Source organism: Takifugu rubripes, chromosome 20, assembly GCF_901000725.2.
Source record: "Takifugu rubripes chromosome 20, fTakRub1.2, whole genome shotgun sequence".
In the NCBI taxonomy this organism is placed as follows: domain Eukaryota; kingdom Metazoa; phylum Chordata; class Actinopteri; order Tetraodontiformes; family Tetraodontidae; genus Takifugu; species Takifugu rubripes.
This window is the reverse complement of record NC_042304.1, coordinates 13,516,270-13,541,557: the sequence shown is the minus strand read 5'-3', so window position 1 is coordinate 13,541,557 and position 25,288 is coordinate 13,516,270. Positions and strand designations below refer to the sequence as shown.

General features: G+C 44.8%; 2 protein-coding genes across 2 annotated transcripts; one reads left to right on the top strand and one right to left on the bottom strand.

Moving 5' to 3' along the window:
* The first annotated feature begins 289 nt into the window (after nt 1-289).
* swt1 (SWT1 RNA endoribonuclease homolog) lies at nt 290-14,079 on the top strand. The gene is made up of 17 exons (XM_011619753.2): nt 290-397; nt 714-777; nt 1,030-1,103; nt 1,199-2,102; nt 2,229-2,358; nt 2,552-2,653; nt 4,000-4,191; nt 4,831-4,924; nt 5,766-5,935; nt 6,012-6,163; nt 6,317-6,455; nt 7,660-7,799; nt 7,870-8,003; nt 8,455-8,601; nt 9,605-9,671; nt 9,792-9,859; nt 12,990-14,079. The coding sequence occupies exons 2-17, from the start codon at nt 718-720 to the stop codon at nt 13,078-13,080; spliced, it is 2,664 nt and encodes an 887-aa protein (XP_011618055.2). The 5' UTR covers nt 290-397; nt 714-717; the 3' UTR covers nt 13,081-14,079.
* A 673-nt stretch (nt 14,080-14,752) lies between these two features.
* On the bottom strand, nt 14,753-24,367 carry ivns1abpa (influenza virus NS1A binding protein a). Its single transcript, XM_003978438.3, has 15 exons — nt 24,185-24,367; nt 21,076-21,351; nt 20,756-20,887; nt 20,326-20,495; nt 20,161-20,236; nt 19,902-20,075; nt 19,204-19,329; nt 17,830-17,940; nt 17,297-17,435; nt 16,941-17,165; nt 16,732-16,853; nt 16,514-16,640; nt 16,304-16,435; nt 16,041-16,214; nt 14,753-15,938 (listed from the first exon to the last, which is right to left on the bottom strand). Exons 3-15 carry the CDS (start codon nt 20,864-20,866, stop codon nt 15,676-15,678), a joined length of 1,950 nt encoding a protein of 649 aa, XP_003978487.1. The 5' UTR covers nt 20,867-20,887; nt 21,076-21,351; nt 24,185-24,367; the 3' UTR covers nt 14,753-15,675.
* Nucleotides 24,368-25,288: the final 921 nt, after the last annotated feature.

Sequence of the window (25,288 nt, the reverse complement as noted above, 5' to 3'; positions counted from 1 at the left end):
TCTATGTGGATAATGTAAGTAATTGCAGTCTCAGTACGTCTAAAGGCATAAAAACGCTAAGAACAAGTCTCGCCTATGAAGCCACATTATGTTAGATGGAATTTAAATTTATTATTATTATTATATGATTATTGTTGTTATTGTTATTATTTTGATTATCGTTGTTATACATTTTTACAGGTATTTCTTTAAAGCAGTGTCTGCTGCAGTGTCATTCCACTCCAGTTGGCGGCGCTCGCGGCGCAGTCATCGCCAGAGGCGGAAATAAGGTGAACCGGAGCGCTGCCTTGGCGTCGATTCATTAGATCACTTCCGGGTGCGGATTAGGTTGACGTTGTGTTTGGGGAATGGTTACTCCATAAATTTAACAAATCAAGGTTTGATTTAATGTTTGCAGGTAATATCAATATAGTATTAAGAATGTACGTCATCGTTTCTGGTTTTTACCTATATAAGTTACTGTTTGCCGATTTGCCGATTGATTTACTGGCGATTAGGATTTCACAGTCTGCACCGCAATTAACGTAAACATAGCATTTCCTGGTCATTTTTTATTATTTTTTTAAATTTTTAAGTCTGTTCGGGTCTGTTAGTACAGTACTGCTTTTGCGGTAGCATTAAACAGTCATTCCCGTGGTCACTTAAGTTTGTTTATGTCTCGTATTTAATTTGCGGTCAAATTGGTCCATAAAAACTGCAAAACTCTCCCTCAGGGAAATGGGCAAAAAGTCCCACAAGAGAAGGCGAGAGAAGTTTTCACCCTCGAGGGAAGAAGAGGTGATTGTCAAAGTCATTAAAATAGCTGAATTGATTCTGCTGGCTGGTGAATAAATATAATAACATACAATGTAATATTGAAGTAATTGCAGCTTCACATGAGTTGAATAAACAAGACTTTGGTCCTTTTCTTAAAACTTGTGCAAAAGAGACTCTGCCCTGCTTATGAAAATTATTTTATAAAAGATTGAAAAAAACATCTGAAAACCATGGTAATATTTGACTTTTTTTTCCTCCCCTTCATTCTTTTAGAAATCCAAAAAGCATGATACCACCAAAAAATACAGAACTGTCAAAAGAAGGAAAGATATTAAAAGTGATGAATGGTAAGATATCTCACAAAATATCCCCGCTCTTTTGCTGAAGAGGTTCCTTTTTTGATGCATCTTCAGTTATTTTCCTTTTGTCTTCTCATATTCAGCTATGCACCTAAACGTGAAAAGAAAGTGGTCAACGAAGTCTCCCGATGCTCACCTCAAACAAAAGAGCCTGTGTACAAGCAGAGATCTTCTAAGGAAGTTAAACCTTCACATACTAACGTCTCTTTTTCTGTTCAAGACAAACACCTTGTCAGTAGCACTAAGACAGTCAGTAGCACTAAGACTGTGGAAAAGGAATCCTGGAAGTCATTCAGTGTAAGCAGTGACGTTTATCAGAAATCAAAGTCTCGACGCACTTGTGATGAACAGTCTCATCAGAGGACGTCAGCCAAAGTAAAGCTGTTAAGTGAACGTGAACAGAGGATACAGAAAATATTCGGCAGGGCGAGGAAGTATTCAAGGAATGAAAAAAATTGCAATGCAAAGACCAGGGAGCCAGCCGAGAGCAAATCCATCTCCGGGGAGCTATTACTGCAAGAAAAGGAAAAGCCTTTCAAGGATTTGTCCCCAAAAAGGCTACGCAGTGAAGCAGAAACATCCGCGGTGTCTTTTTTATCCCCAGACACAACCTCCAAGACCAAAGGCATTTCAAACCCAGTGAAAAATGCTTCCCCTGTCAAATCAGCATCACATAAGGCAGCTACGCCAGAATCTCTTAAGCATCCAGTTTGGTCACTGGAAGCCGCCCCTCTTCCCAGTTTTAAGATCCCCAAAACGGTTCATCGGGATCAAGCAGAAATCACAGGGAAGACCTCCACATCTGCATCTACAAACAGACACCACGAACATGAAAATGACCTTTCTAGGTCTGAGAATTTCCACCGGTCTCAAATTTGCAGCGATGCTAGCCAGCATCTCTCATGTGACACCAGAAATGAGGGACTATCTTCGTCCTCCCACCTCCCAGACACCCCCACCACAGCCACTAACCCTGAGCAAGACGAGGTAACGAAACGCAACATTTCTTATTACTTGGCCACAGTTTAACTGCTCGTAGTAAAAGAAAAGAACAAATATTTTGATGTCACAGGAGTTTAAAATGCACCTCGATTGCATTGTTGTAATCTGTAGATGCAAGTGGTGGAGGAGCTTCATCTGGCCCGCTCCAAGAGAAGTTTGGAAGTGACTGTGACTCACAGCTCTGGGAAGCTCACCTGCATAGACATGGACCTCACAGAAGATGGAGCTGCAAACACACACTGTGAGTCTGAAAAGCTACAGATTCAACCTAGAGATCTAGATAGTTGTTTGAAAAGGCTGTTTTAAAACAATTTACAACCTTAGGTCTGATTTTGTTACTTCCAATGTTTTTTGGGGGGGCTTTTTTGCAGTAAATCGTGTTGCATACCATTTAACTTCAGTCAACTTCCTGCTCTCAACCTTTCTTTTTGCAGGCAGACAACCTTCTCAGCAAGATCTGATCTTGGTTTTAGACACCAACATTCTGCTGAGCCACTTGGATTATATTAAACGCATCAGATCTCACGGCCTTGCAGGTATTTTACATGGTCAAAGTTTTGATTTTTGTCAAAGAAGGTTTCTCCTATGTAATACACAATATCTGTTGATGTTCAAAAGACTACGTGGTCTTAAAAATAGGGATTTCTTCAGGTACGCCAACACCAAAAGAGCTCTCTCAAAAGGTTATCTCTAGACTTTATAGTGGGCTACAGGAGATTAAAATAGCCACTATCATATATGTAAAACCAGGGAAACAAACAGCTGCCTTTAAGACAGTGCTTCTCAATTATTTTCTGTTACGCCCCCCCCCCCCCCCCCCCCCAGGAAGAAGAAAACATTTTGCGCCCCCCCCCCCCCGCCGTGACTATAATTAGTATCATTTGTCTATGAAATTGTTATAAGTACACCTCTGCATAACATTGTATCCTTATTAATATTAAAGAAAACAAAAAAAGAAAGAAATATAGACCAAAGCGGGATGATTGTTGCCAATATTCGGCACGTTTTTGCCGAAAAAACTCAAGGGGCTGATCAGCGTGACTGGGGTGTAATGTCTTTAAGTGACGCCTTCATTTATTTGGTTCCATGCTGTCCTGCCAACATTTTTAGACACAGTAAACACACCGGTCTTTCCTCGTCTCCTACCGTAGTCGCAGTGAAGCCAAGCGCTATATATGCTTCGTCATATTTCCTCGTCTTAGCTTTCGGGAGACTTTCGTATGTCTCATTATCTCCGTCTCTCTCTGCCTTTCTTTTCATCACTGTTAAGTATTTTTTCATGCTGTCTCTTGGTGGTTTGTTCACTGCACTTCCTATCTCTTGCTCTGTGGTGTGTGCGCGCGGGATGTGCAATTACACTTTTTTCTAGTACGGAAAAAAAATAAATAAATATGTTCTCCGGGGTCACACGCGGGGGGGCGCGCCCCACTATTTGAGAAGCGCTGCTTTAAGAAGATCCCTGATATTGAGCTTAAACTTGTTATTTGGCTGGAAGCGTCTCATCAGGTATTTTATCAGGCTCAGCATAGCTACCATTCAGGTTCTTTCAGCTGTTGGTGGATGTGTGCTCCTAGGAAGCCAATCATTAACCATTTGGTTTGGGCCTGGCCAAAAATAAATAGTTTCTATTTTAAGGTTTGTACACAACCAGCAATGGAAAAAGGTGTATTTCCCTGAAACTCCCTTTTGTTTAAGTCTTAGGTTTACTTGATTAAGTACATATTTTATTGCATTATCATAATAACAGAAAACATGTTCAGGTGTTTTTAGTTTATAAAATGCTTTATAATAGGAAAACACTCAATATATGACATTTTATTTATATATATATCTCAATGATGGGATGTAAATGGTGATTTACTGCCTTTTAACGTTCTTGCAGAGATCACGTTCCCTTATATCCTGATTCCCTGGGTTGTTCTTCAGGAGTTGGATTTCCTTAAAAGAGAAAAAGACCTGTCTAGCTCCGTGGCTCACCTGGCCATTCCTGCCATCTCCTACATATACAACACGCTGAAGAACCGGGAGCCTCGGCTGTGGGGTCAGTCCATGCAGCAAGCTGCTGAGAGCAGTCGTAAGTGACTTTTGCAATGGAAATAGAACATAAAACCTCGAGGGTGGATTTAGAGTGAGTGGATTCAATTAGAGAGAGAACCAAAAAGACATCTGATTTGTGAAATCTGGTTCTTTTGTTACTAGTTTGCTACCTATATTAGGAGGAATTGCTTTAAATTTAATGTGTAATCTGGTGATTTACCTGTAGGCACATTTTTTTATGTAAGTATGATTCCAGGAAAAAGGCAATGTTTGTCTCCCTGTGCTGTGTAAATAATCCAAACTCGCCAAGAACAATGGATTTCCAAGGAGACTGTTCTCGTGTTTTGTGACCTGCTCAGTCAACCCGCATAAAGTGGTTCCAAGTGATTCCAAGATAGTATCTTCATAACAAAACCTTGGCGTCTATGAAGGGCATATTTAGTTGTAGCACTTCTCAGTTCTCAGCTACACAATTTGTATTGGACTCTTGATATGATCCATATTTAATCCTTCACTTCTTCATTTTTTGTTTGATACCGGACACTCACCTTAAGAGACCTAAAATTTCCTTCCTGTTACACTGCATTTTTGTGTGTGGTTTAACTGTTTACCCCAATTCATCATTAATTCTTCTTTCAACAGAAGCTGACATGTCATCTTTCACTTTTGTCCCCAGAGGGTCTGAAAGCTGAGAATAATGACGACAGAGTGCTGCAGTGCTGCCTGCAGTACCAGAATCTGTACCCAGAGTGTGCTCTCATCTTGTGCACGTGAGTCCCCCTCTTCCTCTACTCGCATGCTGCTTCAGTCGCCGAGTGTGTGTCCTCTGTAAATAAAAAACACGCATGTGACTGTGAACAGACCCAGCCAGATAGTTCCAGTTAGGATGACATGAACAGACATTGTTGTGCAAGAATGGACGTGCTGAACGGGCAATTCTGGGTTCAGTTCAGAGATTTATTTATTTATTTGTCTTTCATGCCGTAATGGCCCTGACCTGCTTTCTGCCAGTTTCCAGATAGTCGCATCGATTGTTTCGCTAAATAATAGGACGGATGGATAGGGCAACGTTTTATTTGTCGGCTTTTACTATTATATTACCGACAACGCTAACGTTTGCTGCAACTGATGACACTTTTCCCACTGTTTACTTGCTGGGCTCTTTTCTTCACTTGGAAATTACAATGCCTGCTGCCTTTTTTTAAAATGTCAAATTTAACAATAGATCTTACACTTATCGTCAAACGTTAGAGAGGCTAATAGATTGTTAAACATGTGACACACTTATCAGGCAGACGGTGATAGAGAAGCTGCGGTAGCGTTAATGCTGTGAGATAAGTGAAGCAATAAAATGAGTAACTGTGCACTTTATGTGTTTGTGGGACTTAAATGCACGTAATATACAATAAAAAAATAGCCACATAGTAACTTTTATTGAGACCAACACACAATCAACCATGAACACACCAAGAAACAGCACAAGAAAATGGGCATAATACACAAACAAAAAATGAAGGTACTATCCAATGGGTGGAAAATTAATTGCACCAAATTTGAATTATGTTGTCATGGCAGTGTGTGACTTAATTTAATCCCCTTTGTCATCTGTAGTAATGATAAGAACCTATGCAGCAAGGCTCTTCTATGTGGGGTCAAGGCCTTTAGCAAGAAGGATTTGGAGTCAGAGGTTAAGAGGTTCAAACACAGTAATCCACCTCTGCAGCATTTAAAGGCCTCTACGATACCTCACACCAGCACTCAAACCTCGTTACCAGTATTTGGTGAGTTGCTTTCTAAATACAACCTGTTGGTCTTGTCTTTTACATGACATGCATGTTTGTGTGGAAACTCTGACAGAAAATAAACCGCTCAACAACACAGAGGTTGAAGAGAAGACACAATGGGACGTCAGCCAGGAAGTGTGTCAATTAGAAGACTGCCTGCGAGACGTGCTGGCGGATGTGTTAGAGGTGGAAATGAAGGCTGTTTATGCTGATCTGTGGCTTGAGGTGAAGTTCAATTTTGCAATTTGACTTCAGTGGGCAGTAATTAATCATTATTAGCAGATGTGGTTACTTTAAATGATGTGTTTAAGCAAGTAAAAACACCTTTAGTTAGGTGATTTTCAGGTAATTCATACATCTTGCTTCACAACTTCACAGGTGGTTTATAGAAAACCCCCCTGGACTCTTCAAGATGTCCTGCTGTGTCTGAAAAAGCACTGGATCGCGGTCTTTGGGCAGCTTGTCCAACGGAAAAACCTGCAGCTGGTTTTAAATCTCATCAACTTCTTCCACTCACGTAAGTTCTCGAAAGTCTTTCCGGACATATGTGGTGGATAATGGGTCACTGGTCAGGAACCTATCAGGTCACTGGAAACATCTCAATAGAAAAAGAAATAAACACATTTGGTTTCATATTGTAGTTACTCAACAGTCATCTTAACTACAACCTCAATAAATGCTGACAGTATTGATGATGGTGGGGGTGATGCTGGCGCTTCTTCTCGACACCACCGTAGGATGGTGTCCAGATCCTGAGTCATGTATCAGATACAGAATTACTCTGTATGATGTCATCTCACCCCCACGGAACTACATAAAGAATCAGGCCATCGGCTGAAAGGGGACAGAGAAATGTGTGTCAGGTAGCTGCTTAGTCGCTCTCTGAAGCACCTTTTGCTCTGGATTTAATTACATGATGGCTAAAGCGCTAAGCGTGGTTGGGAGTTTAACCCTCAGTCTGTACGCGCTGCTTCCCTTTTTCCGTCCAGGCCGAACGTACAGTATGTACAGCAGGATTTATGTCAGTATGTGCTTACTCTGCAAAACCTTGGTACAGTAGCGCAGTTTTTAGATTACTTGGCAGGCTGGTTCGGTGCCCAAGCTGAAGAGGAGGAGGAGGAGGAAGAGCAGGAGGGAGGAGGAGGAGGAGGAGTGGAAAAGTACTGACTGCAGCTGTCGGCTCTCTTGTCAACAGTTTACAGCCTTTAAAGTGTGACCAAAATGTGTGTGATTTATAGGTTAGGAAAAAGATGAAGGGTTATAAAATAATAAAGATTCTCGCACCTTCAAACAGCCTAAAATCAACAGTAACCATCAGTCACATGATGACATCGCATCATTTCTCAGTTGGCGGACTACATCGGGGCCCCGGGGGATTCATTTTACTGCATAAATAAACTTACCGTATTCTTTTATTTCCACCCTCATACTCTGGTTTTCAGTTCTCACTGGTGTCTTTTCCTCTTTCCTGTCCCTGCCTGCCTGTTTTTGTTTTCATTAAAACCTGAATTTGACCTCAGTCTTCTGCTGCAGACAACAGCATAGAGTCTGTTTGGAGCGAGCCTCGAATCACAGACATAATCAGAAAATAGTGCATCAGCACTTCAGTGACTGAACGTTCAGTTTTAAATAAATAAGCCCAGGTGATTTTCACTTCTTTAATGTTTTGTGATCATTGTCTACTCTTAAGGCTCACCTGCATGGCTATTGTGTTTTCTTAGGGAACTCGGTGGATCGCAGCGCAGCCTCAGTCGCCCTCCAAGACGCCAAAGAGCTTGTGAAAGCGTTTCGGATGAGGTCAAGTCACGTCCCCCGTGCCCTCTCCGTGATGGACAGTCTTTTCAATAAGCTGCCACCACAGGTCAGAACCAGGTTTGAGAACTGTTACAGGAGGAACATTTCAGGACTATTGGTTGTTCTCTCAACAACAGAGCGACCCTCCCGGTTCTGACGTCATCATGAACGATGACGATGATGAAGGCAGTCAGCCCGCCACCACTCCGGTCTCACACCAGGAAGTTTGGGCTCTGTTTGAGAAGGTTTGGTCCAGCGTGATTGAAGCAAGGTGAGTGGAGCTGGGTGACGTTTGAGTTGGTTTTTTTTTTTTTTAGGAATTAGGAATTTAGGATTTGTTTTTTCTTTACACATACGGAAAAGAGAGGGGGACATGATTACAGTGGGACAGGATCTGAACTAAAAAAAAAGAGTGGAATGTGTCAGAAAGCAGAGAAAAATATGGGAGTCTTCTCGTTAAGAATAGTGGAATGATATCACAGGCTTCAGAATGGACAAGTGTCCCCCAGGAATGAGCACAGTGTTCTGCAATAACACCGCTCATCATGTACCGGTCCATTCAAACTAGCACGACGGTTGCACTATTAACAATATTTAAATAAGTGTCAATTAAAACTAATTACAGAAAGTAAACCGTCTGCTTTTCAGTTCCTCATCAGAGGATTAATGGAGGGAATTGAAATTTGTTTCCATCTGCTCGTCCCTTTTCTTGTCATTTTCAGCATGAACGTATTCAAGGCGTTGGGATTTGACCCCCACACCATGCAATGTTCTCAGCCCGTGGGGGGTCCTGCGCCGCCACAGGACGCGGTGCTGTTTTTGTACAAGCTGTCCTCCACGATCTCACAGCTGCTTCAAGCCTTCAGCAGGTATCTGGTCCAATCACGTCGATGCGTTCCCTCCTTCCTTCCTCAGCTCTTTTTTCCCGGGCCGTTTGCATATACATGTTCCAATCTGCCTTCTGCAAAATTTGAGCTCAGCGGAAAGATTGCAAGCGATGACAGCGCTAGCAGGTGGCGCTGGCCTCTGACCTAGTTCACAGAGAGTTACAGTAACCACGAAATGTCATTTCAGTTGGTACACTTTGTTTAAAAAGGCAGTGTCGTTCACCTGCGCCCGCTGACGCTGGTCCTGCTTTGCTCAGTGACTAAAGAGGCCAGATGACACACTGCATATTGTACTTACGCTTTCATGGCTCTGAAACTCTGTTTTAGTGCTGGTCAGACTAATCTACTGGACCGTGAAGATCACCTTTCCCACCAGGCAACAACAGGCCTCACACTAAAGCGCTCTTTTGTTTCCAACGATGGAGAGAATTTGGGGAGCAAAGCTGTTGCAGTAATCAGGACGGCCTTGAGAGCCCTGCAGGCTGGTCCTGCAACGACAGACAGTGGCCATTGTAGAGAACAAAGTGCTGACTCATCTCCATTCCTTTGGTGATCATGAGGCAGCTTGATTTTTAATTTACCCGCTATGATATGAAAAATACATTGTGGACATGCAGAATGACGCAGGCCTTCCTCACTTGCATGCTGCTTATTAACACAGCTGCTAGAATTCTCAAGATGGGCTGCTGATTCCAGCACTCCCCATTCTGATCAGTCTCCTGCAGATTCTATCAGGACTTCCTGTCATTGATTTGTCCTGTTGTAACTCACTAGATTTGAGGGTTTTTTGCTAATTCAAGCAAATGATCAGTCGTTCTTACATGGACATTGAGTCAAGTTGTTAAACCTGTTTGCAAAGTTCCTTTTGAATTTAATTAGCTTTTTAGTATCAGTTCTGCATCCCTGTGTGAAGCAATTGTTATTCTAAGCCTTAAAGTATTTGAAAGCTTGACTTTGATGGGACTCTTCTCCTTCTCTGTCCCAGCATCTTGTCCTCGGCTCCCGGCTCGGAGGAGGTTCAGGTGCTGCTCACTGTCATTGAAACTAACGAGGTTGGTGCCATTTCACAGTCCTTTCTCAACAGCATTAATTAAAGTTGTTTGACCTTTGTTTCAGCCCGCTGCTGGGGAACCCATCACGTTTATTTTTAGCGCGGCGCTCTTGTGTTTCAGATCGTTAAAGTGGATTCCAGATTTACTGCTAAAGACTTCTGCGACTGTTTCTCACAACAAGAGTATCGGTAAGACACTTTTGGTTTTTAATTGGATTCCTGTGGGGTTCTTTATACATATGGACTTTATTCACCTCCTGGATTTGCAGCTTTTCTGTGACCAGATGAAGCGATCGCTCGCAGCATCTTTGAAATTCCTGCACGCATTGTTCCAGAACATGCCCGAGCAGGTCTGAGCGGTGGCTGTCCAACGGCACGTCCTCTGTCTTATCTTAATTGCCCTCCTCGCACGTCCCCAACAGTGCTGTCAAGCGGCCGACCTCCTTGTCAACAAACCCATTATCGACATTGTTTGGGTTAATGCGTCCTCAGGTAGAGCGCAGTGAGACCCGATAAGGACAAGTCCGTTGGACAAACAATCGCACATTGTCTCGTAGGGTTTATGGATCTCTGGTGTAGCAACGTCGGCACTTCATTTGAGCTTCAGGGACATGAGAGGGCTTTTATGGACTCATAAAGATCGTAAAAGAAAGTGTTTCACCGAGCTTTGGATGTGCGTCTCTTTATAGCGGCGCTGGTTGTGTGTTTATATAATCTGTAATGTCTAATTAGCTGGTTGATGTTGGGATCCTCCTGTAGATTGAGTTGATTTTCGGTCCTTTCGTCTTTCTGTCAGGCCCACAGGGTATTTATTAACACCTCAAAGTTGATCTCTGAAGACTAAATATTAACAGGCTGTAATCCCATTATCCTGCCTATTCTTGGCTCCACTCCTTCTCATATATCATGGTCATGGGTTTACTGCAGCTGCACCCAGTCATTTCTATATTTGGATCCAACATTTTAGACTCTATGCTCCTCTTATTTTCTCCTTAAATGCTCAAGAAGATAACATATGAAAAATGACTACATTTTAACCCCCCCCCCCCCCCCCCAAAAAAAAATGCAGAGACACACTATGACGAATCCTGCCCTCGCCAACAGCTGCCATGGAAACAGCCCATATATCTTTAGCATGGAACACAATGTTTATGTTCTCACTGGTGCTTCTTTACTCATAATTCCACTGCTTAAGTCCTTCAGAAGTTGTGTTGTGGTTGTTTTTACAATAGCTGACACATATTGTGAGGGACAAGCGTGGTGATCAGAGCAGCCAATCAGATCAAAACTAAGAGTTAGGTGGTATCAAAGGCAACATCTGCTGCATCCCATCGGGGCTCTGCCGTCACTTAGCAGTCGCGTCATCCCAGCATGTGTTGCACAAGGCCGCAGCTGTAATGTGGGGCGGCCGTGTTGTGATTGTAAATAATTCATCCGCTACGCTCTGTGATGCAAGGGCATGTGCATTATCTTTGGCCTTAAATATTTGATTTCCGTGCCCACGTGATGGAACGAGTTATATCGGGCTTCTGAGAGGCCTGTCGGTCATCAGCACTTTCAGGACGAGTGGGGCTCGCTGCAGATAAGCTTCTAGGGAAGGTTTGCCAACTGAAACATGATGTGAACTTTAGTTCTCTATGCTGTGCACACTGTGTGTGTGCGTGTGCGTGTGTGTAAGTGAGTGAGAGTGTGTGTGTGTGTCTTTAGAAAGTTGATTCACACCTTCTAACTAACATTAGTTTCTATATTGGTCACCATTATATTAGGCCAATATTTACACTGTAGCTTTACGTAACAGCCAGGGAGGATGTCCTGGAGGAAACAGTGTTCTGCTGTCTAATAAAATGAACAAGCCGAGGAAGTGAAGGAGACCGGCAGCATTTTCTCTAGACTTTGTACATACAGTTGAAGTCGGTCTGACGTTGAACTGAGTCACTCTTTAAAGGCCGACACCTTCAAACGCCTGTAGTTCACACGAGTCTGAGTCAATAGAAACTTCCTTCCTGACAGCCAAGAGGACCTCCTGCCCCACAGGTCCAGGTAGATTTACTGTCTGTAGAGGTTTGGGGTGGGGACTGAGCTGAGAGGCCCCCAGTGGGGACAAAAGGTGGAAGGTGTTGTAGTAGGACGGGGAGGTGCCTGGACACCTTCACCAGCAGCTCACCCATGGCTGTGCACTGCCTTGAGCACCCTTTCCATGACCTTAAAAGGGACGTAGCAGCCAAAACAAACAAAAAGAAGATGTTGGTTGGGACGTTTGTTTCACTTCAGTCTGTCATGTGATGCTGTTCCTGTGTGAGAGCGCCTCTCCTCCTGCCTCTGGACAGACTCCAGTGAGTTAACGTGTGTCCAGGCGTACGCGGCGCTGAGGTGACTCCGTGTCACGAGAGAGCGCGGCGTGCTCGTCAATTCAAACACAGCGACAGGAAGCTTTCACACAGGCTGCCCTGGAATGCAAAACCAAACCAACAACAGCCTGGGAATGAACATGTAGGTTATAAAAACAGGCATTCGTACTACTGAATGGAGAAGAGGAAGTAGAAGGAAGGATGTAGGCACGTCTCCTCCTTCCCTCCTTCTTTAGGCAGTTACATAATGTTCCTGTGGAAACAAAGCAGAGGAGGACACAAACAGGCGATAAGCTCCCTCCGCGTCCCAGCTCGCTAGGCAACCGCTGTCAACAGCGCGGAAGCTCCTTTTTGCCTGTTTGTGGTTAATGTGGTCGTGCGCTCTGGCCGGTGCACTTGTAAACACACGGGCGCGTTGTGTGTGTTGTGCCTATTGAAGGAAATATTCATCCAGGCTAAAACGTGCGTAAATCTCTGCCATTGTGTTGCAGAGCTTCCAGAAGTGTCCACAGAGGCTCTTTTGTCTGTCCGGGACATTCTGTCCTGCACATAATCAGCATCTAGAAGCTTCACACATTTGCAACCCGTCGGTCAGCTGGCTGCAAATACGCAACGGCCAGTGGATCACGGGGTTATTTGTTTATTTCCAATCGATCTTGGTGCCATTCTTCCTGTCAGGCTTTAAATTACAGCCAGAATTTCCTAATTACAAAGGTTTTCTATAAATGCTCCTGGGACAGATCTCAGCATTTTACAGGAGACCAGTGACAAGCAGCACTAAAGACAGATTTATATATGTATGCATATATATTATATATACATCTCTAGTTACATCAACATTTTAATATATGAGGAAATATTGATCTCCTACCAGAGGGGCATGCAAACAAAACCAGCTGGAAACATGTGGAGGGGAAAATGGGGTTTAAATGAGTGAGTCTCAATATTCAGGTTTTTTTCTTATTTCCCAGGGAGAAGCTGAGAGTTGGAGGGAACCAGTTACTGGAGCTAAAGGGGGCCCTGGATCACTGTGCTGGGACCATCAATCAACACACCATGTAGGTGTCTGCACCTCACACCTTTGCACTGACGGCTGCTTTTATACCTGCTCATTGAGTTCCTCCAGACTTGAATTTGTCACAGGTTCCCTGACAAGTGCCTTCGTTTGTAACTGTCATATTTGTTTCTGTTTATCTTGAATCGTTTTAGAATTAGAAGGAGAAATTTGGCTATTTTGGAATTTTATTGTACTGTAACCTGTGTTTTTTTTACTGAGAATTCAACATCAAACACTTCGGTGGGATTAAGGGCATCTACATCTGAGTAGTTTGGTGGGATTATTTGCTTTCTAGTTGAGGATTAGCCAATAACAGCAGCACTCTCCCTCAGATGATTAACTGGGCTGGGGGCTAACCTCAAGGCTGAGGTAAACAATAAATTCCAGAAGGTTGCCATCCATCCATAATTCAAGTAAAGCTTGAGCTGAAGTTTGCACAGCATTTGTTTTTGGGGTTTTTTTGGCAAACACAGACTTCCTGCTAGCCAGGGCGGATAAAATATCTTTACAGGGTTAAACTTCTGCCCTGAATTGTTCGTAAGTATGAGGATTCCAGCAGATTAGAGGACGAGCAGAGTGACAGAGTCAGTGTGAAGGACTGGCCTTGGACAAAAATGAATAGTCCTGGCTTGGAGATGGACACAAATATTTGGGGAAAATGGAGAAATACTTTGGATTGAGCTCAGGTGTGCCTGGATCACCTGGGGGGGGTCAAAGACGGCGCCCGCTAGAAGCCTGCACTGTGATTCTCCAAAATAAAACAAAAAACTGAGCTCAAAGCTGTCAAAGACCAAATGTAGCATCAGAGTTTATGCCTTTTAACAGGCTGAAGCTGTTGGTGAAGCTTTCATTACGCAGCACAGTTGAAGATCTTTGTTTACTGTTTTACCTCCGTTTTTTATTTATTTTATCGAGTTAATGTTTTAAATGTAAAATATTAATTTCAGATTGTTTATTTTATGTAACTCCTGAGTATTTATTTCCAATAAACAGCTATTTCTTCACTTGCCTGCCCACCTCTTTATGCTGGAGTGATCTCCAGGCCGCTTGAGCCTCAGTAAGCTGTGTGCTGCCGTCCTTGAGCACCTGTGATGGGAGCGCACGTGGCCGCCGGTGCACGGTGACTCAGGGGATTAGAGCGCAGGTGACGCTGGCAGAGATTACGCCACAGAGGCATCAGACGTCAGGCGGGGGGAGGGGGACTTCCTGTCTCATTGCAACATTAAGTTTTGTTAGGACATTCAGTCGGGACACGTCCACATTTTTTAGGAGGATGTTTCTTTGGAGGAAAATTAATTTTTCCAGGCTAAAAGCTTTAAAAAAACAAACTGATTTTAACGGAAGCCACTTTGCCTGCATTAGTCACACACCCCCGAGGTGACGGTGGGTTTCCGGGTCAAGGGTGGATCCTCAGGTCAGTGATTCCCAGTTAACTTTAAAAGGGTCAAGCCCGTCATCCCTTCCTGCTCAGAGCTTAGTCGGCTTAGTTCAATCTCCACTCAGACATTTACAGAAGCATGGAGGAGGGAGCCAAACTGACCCCGGGGAAATAAAGGTTTGTGTTTGCACGACGTGGAGAAGCAGACGTTTCTGCCGTCGTAGGGCAGCAAATCCACCGCTGGGAATCTTATTATGGGATGAAAGAGGAGCAGAGAGCGACACAAGAGGCAGCAGCCATCCAGTTTAAACAATTTATTAATTAAATGTTACAAATGTGATCATTTCTTACTCTAACATTCCTTCCAGAAGAATCTGCCAATGCCTGACAATTTAAAACACAAGAGGAAAGAAAACTGATCTTTGTTGAGCTGCGTCTCTACGTACAGTTACTATACAACTAAACCACAATAACGTAAGTCTGGTTAGCAGAAGCAAGTTTGTGCGTGTGGCGAGTGCACAGAATAAGAAAAAACTAAAACTGGCACTGGTTAGATTCGTTGATCTAAGCTGTCTGCTACTACTTATTTTACTGGTAAATCAGCAGTGTATAAAAATATAAAAAAGGCCATTGTATAATTTTCAAAAAGCAATTTTTTTTTTTTAAATGACGAAGCATGACGGGCGTTTATCACTTCGCATTCTTGAGTAAGGCTATAAACCACTGACCTTTAAATGTGAGAAACTTACATTTCTACAACAGAAATATTAATAACCTTTCCAAAAAAAATAAAAATCCTTCAACTGTCACCACTTCATACAACCACTGTTAAAGTGAACAACTATGAGCTCTGAAAACCCTCAAAAGTAACAAATCTTAACTCCAAGGGAAAAAGAAAAGCACTAAATGTGTATTAAATGTTGGCATATGACAAAATTGAGGAAGAAATAAAAGTTTACAGCACAAAAAAAAAAAAAGGTATGCAATATGCAAAGGCGTCATGCTGCTTTGGGCAGCAACCCAACCCCCCCCCCCCATCGTGCCCACGCTCCATGTTTAAGTCAGTCTTCACTGAAGACCCCTCGTCCCGGCGACCCCCCACCCACACAGATACACTCATACACAGAACAACACGAAACACGATTACGTCACTAAGCCTGTTAGTTTGAAAAAAAGATGAAGCACTGTGAAGCTCCGAACCCTCCACCCTGCCCCCCCCCCTTCAATCGGAGGGAGGAGACGGGGTGTTGGCGCAGTCGTTCCACTCGTCCGTCGCAGGGTTGTACACCTCCACCGTGTTGAGGAACTCGTTGCCGTCGAAGCCGCCCACGGCGTAGATGGTTTCGCCGAGTATGGCCAGGCCCGCGTTGCTGCGGGAAGACGTCATGCTGCCCAGCATCTTCCAGTCGTTGCGGGCGGGGTCGTACACCTCCACGCAGCGGAGGGCGTGGGAGCCGTCGAAACCGCCCACGACAAACAGTTTGCCTGGACGGAGGGAGACGGGTCAGATCGTCTGGGAAAAGCAGCTAAGCAGAAGAAGAAGGAGAAGAAGAACGCGAGTTTGGGCTGTTGTATAGTCAAGCTCACCTGCGTGGACAGCAATGCCGGCCCCCCGGCGGGCCACATTCATGGGGGCTACGAGGGTCCAAGTATTGTTCTCGGGGTTGTAACGTTCCACAGAGTTGAGGCAGTTCCAGGACTCTGCTCCTCCAGCCACATACATGAAGCCCTCCAACTCGCACACTGCTGCCTGGTGCCTCCCTGGGGAAGAAGAAGAAGTCAATCAGAAGTCAGTCAATCTACTCCCATTTCCGGAGGGAATCATTCAATCGGGAAGTGTAGACGCCTACTGATGTTGAGAGAGGCACAATTGGACCAAGTTTTGGTCACGGGGTCAAAAACGTCACAGTTCTTCAATCCCTTCTGCCCGCAGGGGTCTGATCCGCCCACAACATAGAGCTTGTTGTTAAGGGAGCAGACGCCTGGATAACAAAAACAGCCCGGCATCAGGAAATGTGCTGTTCTGCTACAGTAATGAGTTATTGAACGGAGCGACGGACCTGCGTTGCAGCGGTTGGTCCTCAGCTCTGGTACCTGAACCCATTCATCAGCCAGCGGATCGTATCGCTCTCCGCAGCTCAGCTCATCAGAATGTCCGTTTGAGCCTCCAATCACGTACAGCTGACCCTGCGGGAGGGCAGCGCCGCCGTTACGTGGCCTCGTTACGCCCACCCATCCATTTCTTTCAGAAGGGTTTAGGATAAAATGGGAGATTTACCATAAGAACTGCCATCTGGAACCGAGCCCGCGGAGTCCTCATGGGGGCGATAAAGCTCCAGCGGTCCTCGTTGGGGTCGTAACACTCCACAGTTCTCAGACACTCCTCTCTGTTGTAGCCTCCTGCAGGCAGCAGAGGCATCACGCTCACCACGGTGCTCCGCACTAACGTCCCCCGTTAAAACTGAAAGCACGTCTGCATATTCTGACCTGCCGCGATGAGCCTTCCGTTCAGGGCCGCGGTGCCCAGGCCGGAGCGAGCGTAATGCATGGGAGACAGGGGCTGCTCCTCCAGCTCCTTGGGCTGGGCCTCGAAGCTCAGGCTCTTCATCAAACAGGGGGTGGCAGAAGGGGAGGTTTGGGGGCTGCTACGGCCGTGCAAGAAGATCACACACAACACACTGTCCATGACAGCCAGACACAGGTAGGTGTTGTCTAAGGATGAGAGTGGAGGGTTAGAAAGACAACAGTTGTGGAAATGAGGGAGAAAATGGCTCCGTTCTCAGGTCGAGTTGGGATATTTTTCCGTTTTCCTCCACGGACAGCTTTTCTCCATTTACACTTACTTGTGGTTTTCTCAGAAGCAATGTACTTCCACTCTCTTCGGGCGGGTTTTGGGGCATTTGTTGCTTGATTGGAGGGTGAAAGACTCCCTGAAGAGCTGCAGCTCATCTGTCTCTGGGTGCTTTCCCGCACGGGTCTCTTCTGCAAGAGCACAGTGCAGCTACAGGAGCCATGCTTGCACCACAGCCTCGCCAGTGGCCAACACCAGCTTAATCCCTCATAACCTGATCTACCATTTAAGCCAGCCGTCTAACAAAGTTGACACAGTGAAGCTCAAGGCCGATGCCAGCAGCTCAAGATTGCAGAATGAGTCATCAGAATTGAATTGACTGAGCCTAAAATAGGAGGCTCTTATTTCCTGCTAATCTAGTTGCATTAATCTGTGACTAAATTTTAAATAGGCCCCTTTTTTCCCCCACCCTCACCCTGGGCATTGTTATGCATGGCCAGGCACGGTTTTGTCATCAAAGCTACACGCTGCCAAGCAAAAGATGGCGGTTTAACTGCAGCGATGCCAGGCAGAGAGGGCGAGTACCTGCACAAACTGAAGGTGGTCCTCCTCGCCACCAAACACCTCACTCTGCCCGTCAATCACCAGCCCTCTATCCACCAGCTTATGGTCAGGTGAGTAGTACAGCGTTTGTACCTGCAAGACAAACAGGAACAACACACCCATGTGGCTGTCTCCATGGCAACACACTTTGAGGGAGGAAGGGGGGGGGGCAGTGCTGTGAAGAAGAGGGGGGAAGGGATGAATGTCTGGATCCTTGCTTGGTTTGAAAGCTTCCCTTGGAAAGACACATCACGGCTGCCACCACATGGAGTAAAGGAGCCTGAGCTCAAAGGGTATCTGATAATGGGGTCTCCTCAATTTGCATCTAAAAAAAGAGGGAGGTGGTGAAGAAGAAAAGGTTGCATGTGGAAAAATCTTCCAAGGTGAATGAAGAGGAGGGCCTGGGGGCCGCGCTGCTTGGAAAGTGGTCCTTCAGCTGAAGAGCTGGTCATTGTGACGGCAGTCAAATCCAGATGACTTAACAGTAGCCCACTAGCAAGACCAGGCTAACCGGTCATTATCCGAAAAGATTGACGATTACAAAATAAAGGCATCACTTTAACAAGAATGTCGTGAGACGCACAAAGCATCACTTCTGCAAAATGCTGTCTGGAGTTTCAATTCTTTTTTTTCTTTTTTTTTTAAAAACCCACTTTAAAAAGATAAATAAATTTGTTTTTATCTGAAGTGTTTGAGTAATATAAATACATCCGTTCATGTTTGCACAGATAGGTGAGAGCAGTGTTGCTGGGCTGCATAGAGAGGTTGCAGAGAGGCAGTAGTGCTCCTCTCCGTCCTCTGACTCATTACCCATGTGGCTCAGTCCTGGCTCCTCAGTCGGGTCTCCTGCTGCTGCTAATAAACCTACAGGAGATAAATCAACGGGGAGGAGCGGCTGTTAGTGTGGCAGCAACAAACGCGCACCTGTTCAGATAGTAAAGAGGCAGCGAGACAGTTGAATCAAGGGTCACACCTTTGAGAACCTGCGCTTTTGTTTTTAAGAGAAGACAACCTTAAAAAATAAAAAATAAAAAAAACAGACGGGGCTGTATGTAATCCACCCACGACCCAAACGAGAACAGTGGAAACAACAAAAGCAAGAGCAAAGAGAGCAAACAGCAACTCTTTTTTGGCTCACCTCTAATTTGTCGTATGGTTCGGGGGTACAGAGTTTCTGACTGCAAAAACCTCAACAAATCAGAGGGAAAAGAGACAATCCTGACAGAGAAGCATGACTGTGGCATGCCAGTTCTACTTCAGCCCCCTTAACGACTTCTTAATGTCAAAAACAGTCAGGGAAAGGAATGGGCAGGACAGGAACTGAAGACCAGCCAGAGTTGAGACTGTAATACTGACCTCCTCCATTAGGCGTTCCAGCTGTTCTCCATTCTCCCACAGGCTGCGCTGCACCCAGTTCAGCACCTTTGAATAGAGCTTGCCGTTGCTGGGCAGAGTCAGGTTGTCTTCTAGCATTACTTCTAACTGTAAAGACACAAAAGGGATGGAAACAGGAGTTAAGACATGAGCTCAGCGGGAATAAAGTTACTGAACCAAAAGAATAACTGAAGAAATGGATCCCATCACTCGCAGGCAAACAGGATCTCACAGGATAATTATTAATTTGAATTATTAAATGACATGAATGCCTGCTTGCTTTTATTTGGCCTTAACGTTTTAACCCATATACATATCAAACAACAGGTTTGAATTAATTAGCTGATATATTTATTCATTTATGGTGATAAAATAAGATGACTAAAAAGTTCAAATAGCCCAAAACCAAAGGAGCACTATCAACAATTGTATCAACATTGATATGTTTATTTTATTTTCACATATGATCTTTTCTCATATTTAGTTAGACGTCATGCTGAAAATATCCAGGCCAACGAGATTCTGGTAAAGACGAATTAAATAAGACACATTTTTCCCCCTTAAATGCAGCCCTGAAAAAATGTCATTCTAACGAGATGCAAATCAGTCGTTAAACATCTTAATTATGAGCAGTTCATGAAAGCCTCTTGTCATTTTAATATCATGTAAGTTAAACTCGCCTTGAGACGGGGAAGTTTCAGGAAGTCCTCCTGTTCAGACACTTCTAGTAGATGATCCTGTATGAAGGCGTCCACCTTGTCCAAAAGTCTAGCATCTCCCATAGAGCTGGCAAAATTACGGAAAGAGATGGCGTTCTGGGAATCCATTTTAGAGAGCAGGTAGTCGCCACAAATCTGAGGATAAGCAGGATATGCAAATCAGTGAAAGCTATGTGTAAATAAAGTGGTGCCACTGGGAAGGTGAGGAAAATAAACATGCCTGTTTGACTCGGTCCATCTTAAACCTTTTGGCTGCAGAGTAAACTTCCTTGACCAGTTCCTTGTCTGCCTTTAGCCTGCGGCACAACAAGTTTGCTAGTTCAGTTGAAAAGAAAAGGCTGCAGAGGCAATCTTGATATCAGAGAGGCATAAAGGTGCCACTCACTGGGCAGTGTAGGCATAGTTCAGCAAGATCTCTACAGCTTCCGGGTCCAAGTCCTCAAAGGTGACAAGTGAGACTCCATGAGGCTCATTGTCGCTGTTAAAGATCTCAAACAGGTAGGGGCTGCAGCAAGCCAGAACAGCTCGGTGAGCCATCAATTCATGACCACAAACCTAGACAGAAACAGAAAAACAAACAGGAAGTATAACACAGGGCCACAAAACAAATACCACTTGATGAGACCCAACAGAATCCAAACAAACCTGACTACCCAACGTTAAGCAAACTCGTTAATGCGACGGGTAAACAAATATTATCAGAGTAAAGCAATTCATTAAAAACACATGGCTCTTTGTGTCTGGATGGGAAACGGTAACCGTGTCAACAGAACGAAAGGCTGCCGAGCAGATTCCGGTGCGTTGGTCGACCGTACCTGCAGTCTAACGTCGCAGAACTGACCACTCTTTCTCAGCGCGTTCATTTTGGCCACGGTGGAGTCCAGGAAACTTTCATCCTCAAAGATCAAATAACCATTTGGAGTCATCTTGGTGAATTTAGGGGTTTTCTGAAAAGACATTGTTTTCAAGAAAATAAAAGTCACCAATCATGCTCGTTCTCTGCCCTCTGTCAGCTGTGCAACACTAATGGACATCTTTATTAATTGATGACCAGAGAGGATTAGGATTAGGTGCCTGTAATGTGCACTGTGCCTTACACTCTATAATCTGTCCCATGCATTAGTCAGTGCCTTACCTAATAGAGAATAAAGCAAATCCACAGGAGCACCACTGCTAAGTGTAGAACAGGAAGCGAAGGTAAAGGAGACGGAGAGAACACTGGACCCCGGGTCTTCTTCACCGTGGAGGGATGGAAAGGTGTTGGAAGAAATACCAGTCGACCCAGTCAGCAGAAGAGACGAGAGGAGCAGTCGCAAGGACAAACTATCAGGCTAAAGCGACTGTAATCAAGTCCTCGGGATCCCTTTGGCTATAGAGTTGTACTTATTCTCTGTTGGTCGTGCATTATAACCTGGGGGGAAAAAACAGGGAAAATATTCAAATAAGTTTGAAGGAGAGGACAAGTGGCTTCTGTGAAACAGACGCCGCCTTTTCTTGGCAGCCTTGCATGCGAGCGCGCGTCAGTGTCATGTGGTCAGTGCTAAGGTGGCCGTGCACGTGGGCTGGAAGCTGTGCACGCTGGCCCCCCCTCGCTGTGACATTTTTGACCTTACCGAATCTAAAGTTGTACATTAACCGAGGCGCATAATTCATGCGTTCAGCTGCTCTCGGGAATGCGGGAATAAAGCGAGCGATTTGCATTCATCGTTAGTCAAACCCGTGCTTCATACTCCACCCTTCGTAAAAGGTTCCATCTTGAATTTTAAACCCCCGCAGCAGCTGTTCAACCAGTGCAAACAGGATGCCTTCAATGGATTCTCCAGGCTGTCTGAAGGGAGGCCACTTAAATTGCACCTTATGCAAGAGCCCCCCCCCCCCTGAATAGCTCCTCTCTATAGGATCTTGTATTCCAACTACTGCCCCACATGGAAAAAGCAGGTTGGAATAACTGGTGGCAGCATTTCCACACCCAGTCGAATACAGTTTAATTTAACTGTCGAGTTACCCTGCAAAGTCTCTTCAGCCATATGTGTGTGTCAAGCATCCCGGGCCCACCGGACAGAGCCAGCCCCTCTCGTAGGACAAAACCTTATTTATTTGCACGATATTCTTACATACCGGTACTATTAAAAGAGCTTCACTGCAGTTCTGTCTTGAACCAACAAGATTTAAACTGATTTATTTGTCTAGGAGCTTAGACGGGCCACCTTGAAACCTTTAATTTGATGCCGAATTAATAATTTACATTGTAAATGACTAGTTTTTAATCACCATTTTCTACCACAGAGAAGACAGCGTGCAGCTGCCCCAGAACATGAAATTTTTATCCCTCCATGTGTTCCTGTGTAGCCTCACTTTGCATGAGCAACCCGTCGCCAGGCTGCCCTCTTAACCCTTTTTGAAACTTCTGATCAGCCTCTATGTACAAATGTAAAAAGTTGGTATCTTAAACCCGAGGCCAAGCTAAAAAGAAATATAGAAGGGGCTAAAAGCTTAATAATTCATTCTTATGTGGATGGGGAAAACACTGGCCCAGTTATGAGTAGTTATGCAACATCTGGCAGACTCCCTGTGAGGGAAATGCCCAATTTGTCCACATTTAGTCCAAATCCTTCACATGACAAGTCCAAAAAAGCTTAGTTTCCACCTCTATTCTCAGTTCTCGCTTAACACACAGCCCGACCTCAGCTGTCTAGATAAATCCATGTCAATAAGGAGTTCACAACCTATTCACAGCTGCGAACACACGCATTTATTGTTGGAAATAGTTTCTCTTGGTCAGGCTGCAACAATAATGGATTAATAGGGGCAATATCCTCAGATGACATACCCAAAAAACCAGACTTGAGGACCGATTGGACTGACAACGGTGGGGATGATGGTCACAGTTAAAGGATGCACAGAGAGCAAAGCAGTGCCGTTAAAAATGCATAAAAGAGAAGAGGAAGACGTCACAGAACAAAAGGGACCCCGCCCCCAGTGGTGAAGAGAGGCGTTGCAGGTTATTTCGCCTGGTTTTTCCAGCGTGGAAATTTACAGCAGTGAGGGAGAACATTACAGCCATTCTGTCTGCGAAAATGGGGGAAAAACCTCGCTTTTGAGTTGATTAGTGCTGCTCAACAGACTGATGCGATTGAAGAATAAAAATACTCAATGTGAATATGATTTGACAGAAGATTTTTTTTAAAACAGAGCCATTATTTGAAATGCTCCCAGTGTCACACATGTATGATGGCGGTTATAATTGTAAAGCTTGTGAGCTAAATATAGACTTCTCCGTGATCATCGTTCCCGTATTTGAGAATAGGCCACATGGCTACCAGCTGCAGAAGTGGATAAAGAGACCAGTAGGTCAAACGCCATCATGGCATACCGTGTCCAGACGGAGGAGAACATCTGTGCACCAAAAAGAAACGCCGAGAATCGGCTGGATCGTTTAATAGGAAAATCGATACGGCGCAATCAATCTGGTCCTAAGCCGACAGCTACACTGGCGTCAATCTGGCGTCCAAACCGTTCAAAGGCCATAAATATCTGACAAAATATCGTACTAGTTAAGGACAGAAAGCTGGTCAACCATCTATCTGCTGCAGCGCTTCGCATTAATCCGCCCGCGTCGCTTCCTCCCCCGGTGCAGCTGCCGCACCACGGCCACGATGGGTGCCGATGCGCCGGGGGGGGGGGGGCGTCTGTGCGACAAAGTAGGTCAGGATATCCGACTGAAGCGGTCCATTTACCAAGACTATAGAAGCATACCAGCACCGATATACGGTGCTTAGCTACGCGTCCGCCTGGAACAGCTAACGAGGTCTGGCGGGTCATTAAAGTAGTGCGTGTCACGTTAAACCCTCCATCAACACAACCTGCTGCTTAGCGGGGATGTTCAGCCTGAAAACGGCCGCGTCGGTCGCGTTTCTTGGACCAGACCGGTTCAAGCACGTTCGGCCGAGTCGAGTCCTCCATCCCGTTAGCTGGCAGCGTGAGCTAAATGTGCGCGTCATTAGCCTCGCTGAAAGCGGCGGTATGTGCGACATTGTCCGCGCCCGTTGGAAGGAAACGCGAAGTGGCATTATTTTCCCGCATTTTCCTCATTGACCAGGTCTAATCCACCAGTTGGTAGATAACTAACCTGGCCACTCACGTTGATAGAGCGTGGGCGGGTTTTTTATTATTATAATTTTTTGAAATCGTATAACCTCTGACAAAGACGCCAAACGTCGCTTTAAAACAGAGAAATTTCTTACCTGAGGCGATTGACAGCGAACGATGTCAGACATATTTAAAGCCAATTCAGAGTCGGTGGTTTCGTTGTAGAATAAAGACGCGGCTCAGGCTCGGCTCGGCTCGGCTCGCTTGACTCTCCTCGTCTCCGTCGGAACGTCCACAGCGGATCTCGTCTGGACTGGCTGTGTGAGCGTGCTCGGTCAGCGGGGACGGAAAGCGCGCTCTCATACAACCCAACCCGCGTGACCGCTACGCACCGCGTGACGCAACCCCGGGTGGGCGGGGTTAACACGCGTATGAGAATTAAAGTGCCGTAAAGTGATTATACAGACGGAGTTGCAACATTCATTGTTCATCTTGTCGCTTTCTGAACCGCATACCCGCTCTGAACTATTGTGGTTGACCACGTTTTATATTCTTGTGATTTAGAGTCAGAATATTGTCATGTTCAAGTGGAAACGTGCTTTATAAAATAAACATCCCGTCAAAGACCAGCCTGGGCAGAATTGGAACAGAGCTTCTAAGGAAACTTAAATTAATTTTAGAAAGAATATCCTAATCAAATGTAAAGGTTCTGATCCAAATAAGGAAGATACAAGTTCATAAAATAAAACCCTCCCGTTAATAAAGCATGGGAAATTTGAGATTTAACAAGAGTGCATTTTGACATATGACCTTTATTTAACCAGATAAAGGATCCATTGAGATAAAGACCTCTTTCACAAGGTAACCTGGCCAAGACAGACAGCAGCACACGTCATAGTGGAGTAGACAGACAGACAACAAAAGACAAACATTTAAATACAAAATGCGAGCAATTTGACAAATAAGGTGCAAGTGTCACTGCTACTATATGATGTGTGAAGACTAAAAGAAAAGATGAGAGGATATATAACTAATACGGACAGCATGATGCTGGACCAATGAACTGGGGAAGCAAAAAGCATCCACTCTGCTATATAACTCCAAAAATATCTCAGGCCGACCAAAAATGTTCCCTCTGTAGTTGACGAATATGAGATGTCCTTCCAGTGTTGCTTAATATCCTAAAAAAAAAAACAACTCTCCTATTACAGAGGTGAGGACTAGTGCTGCTGTTATTACATTTATCATTTTCCCTTCAA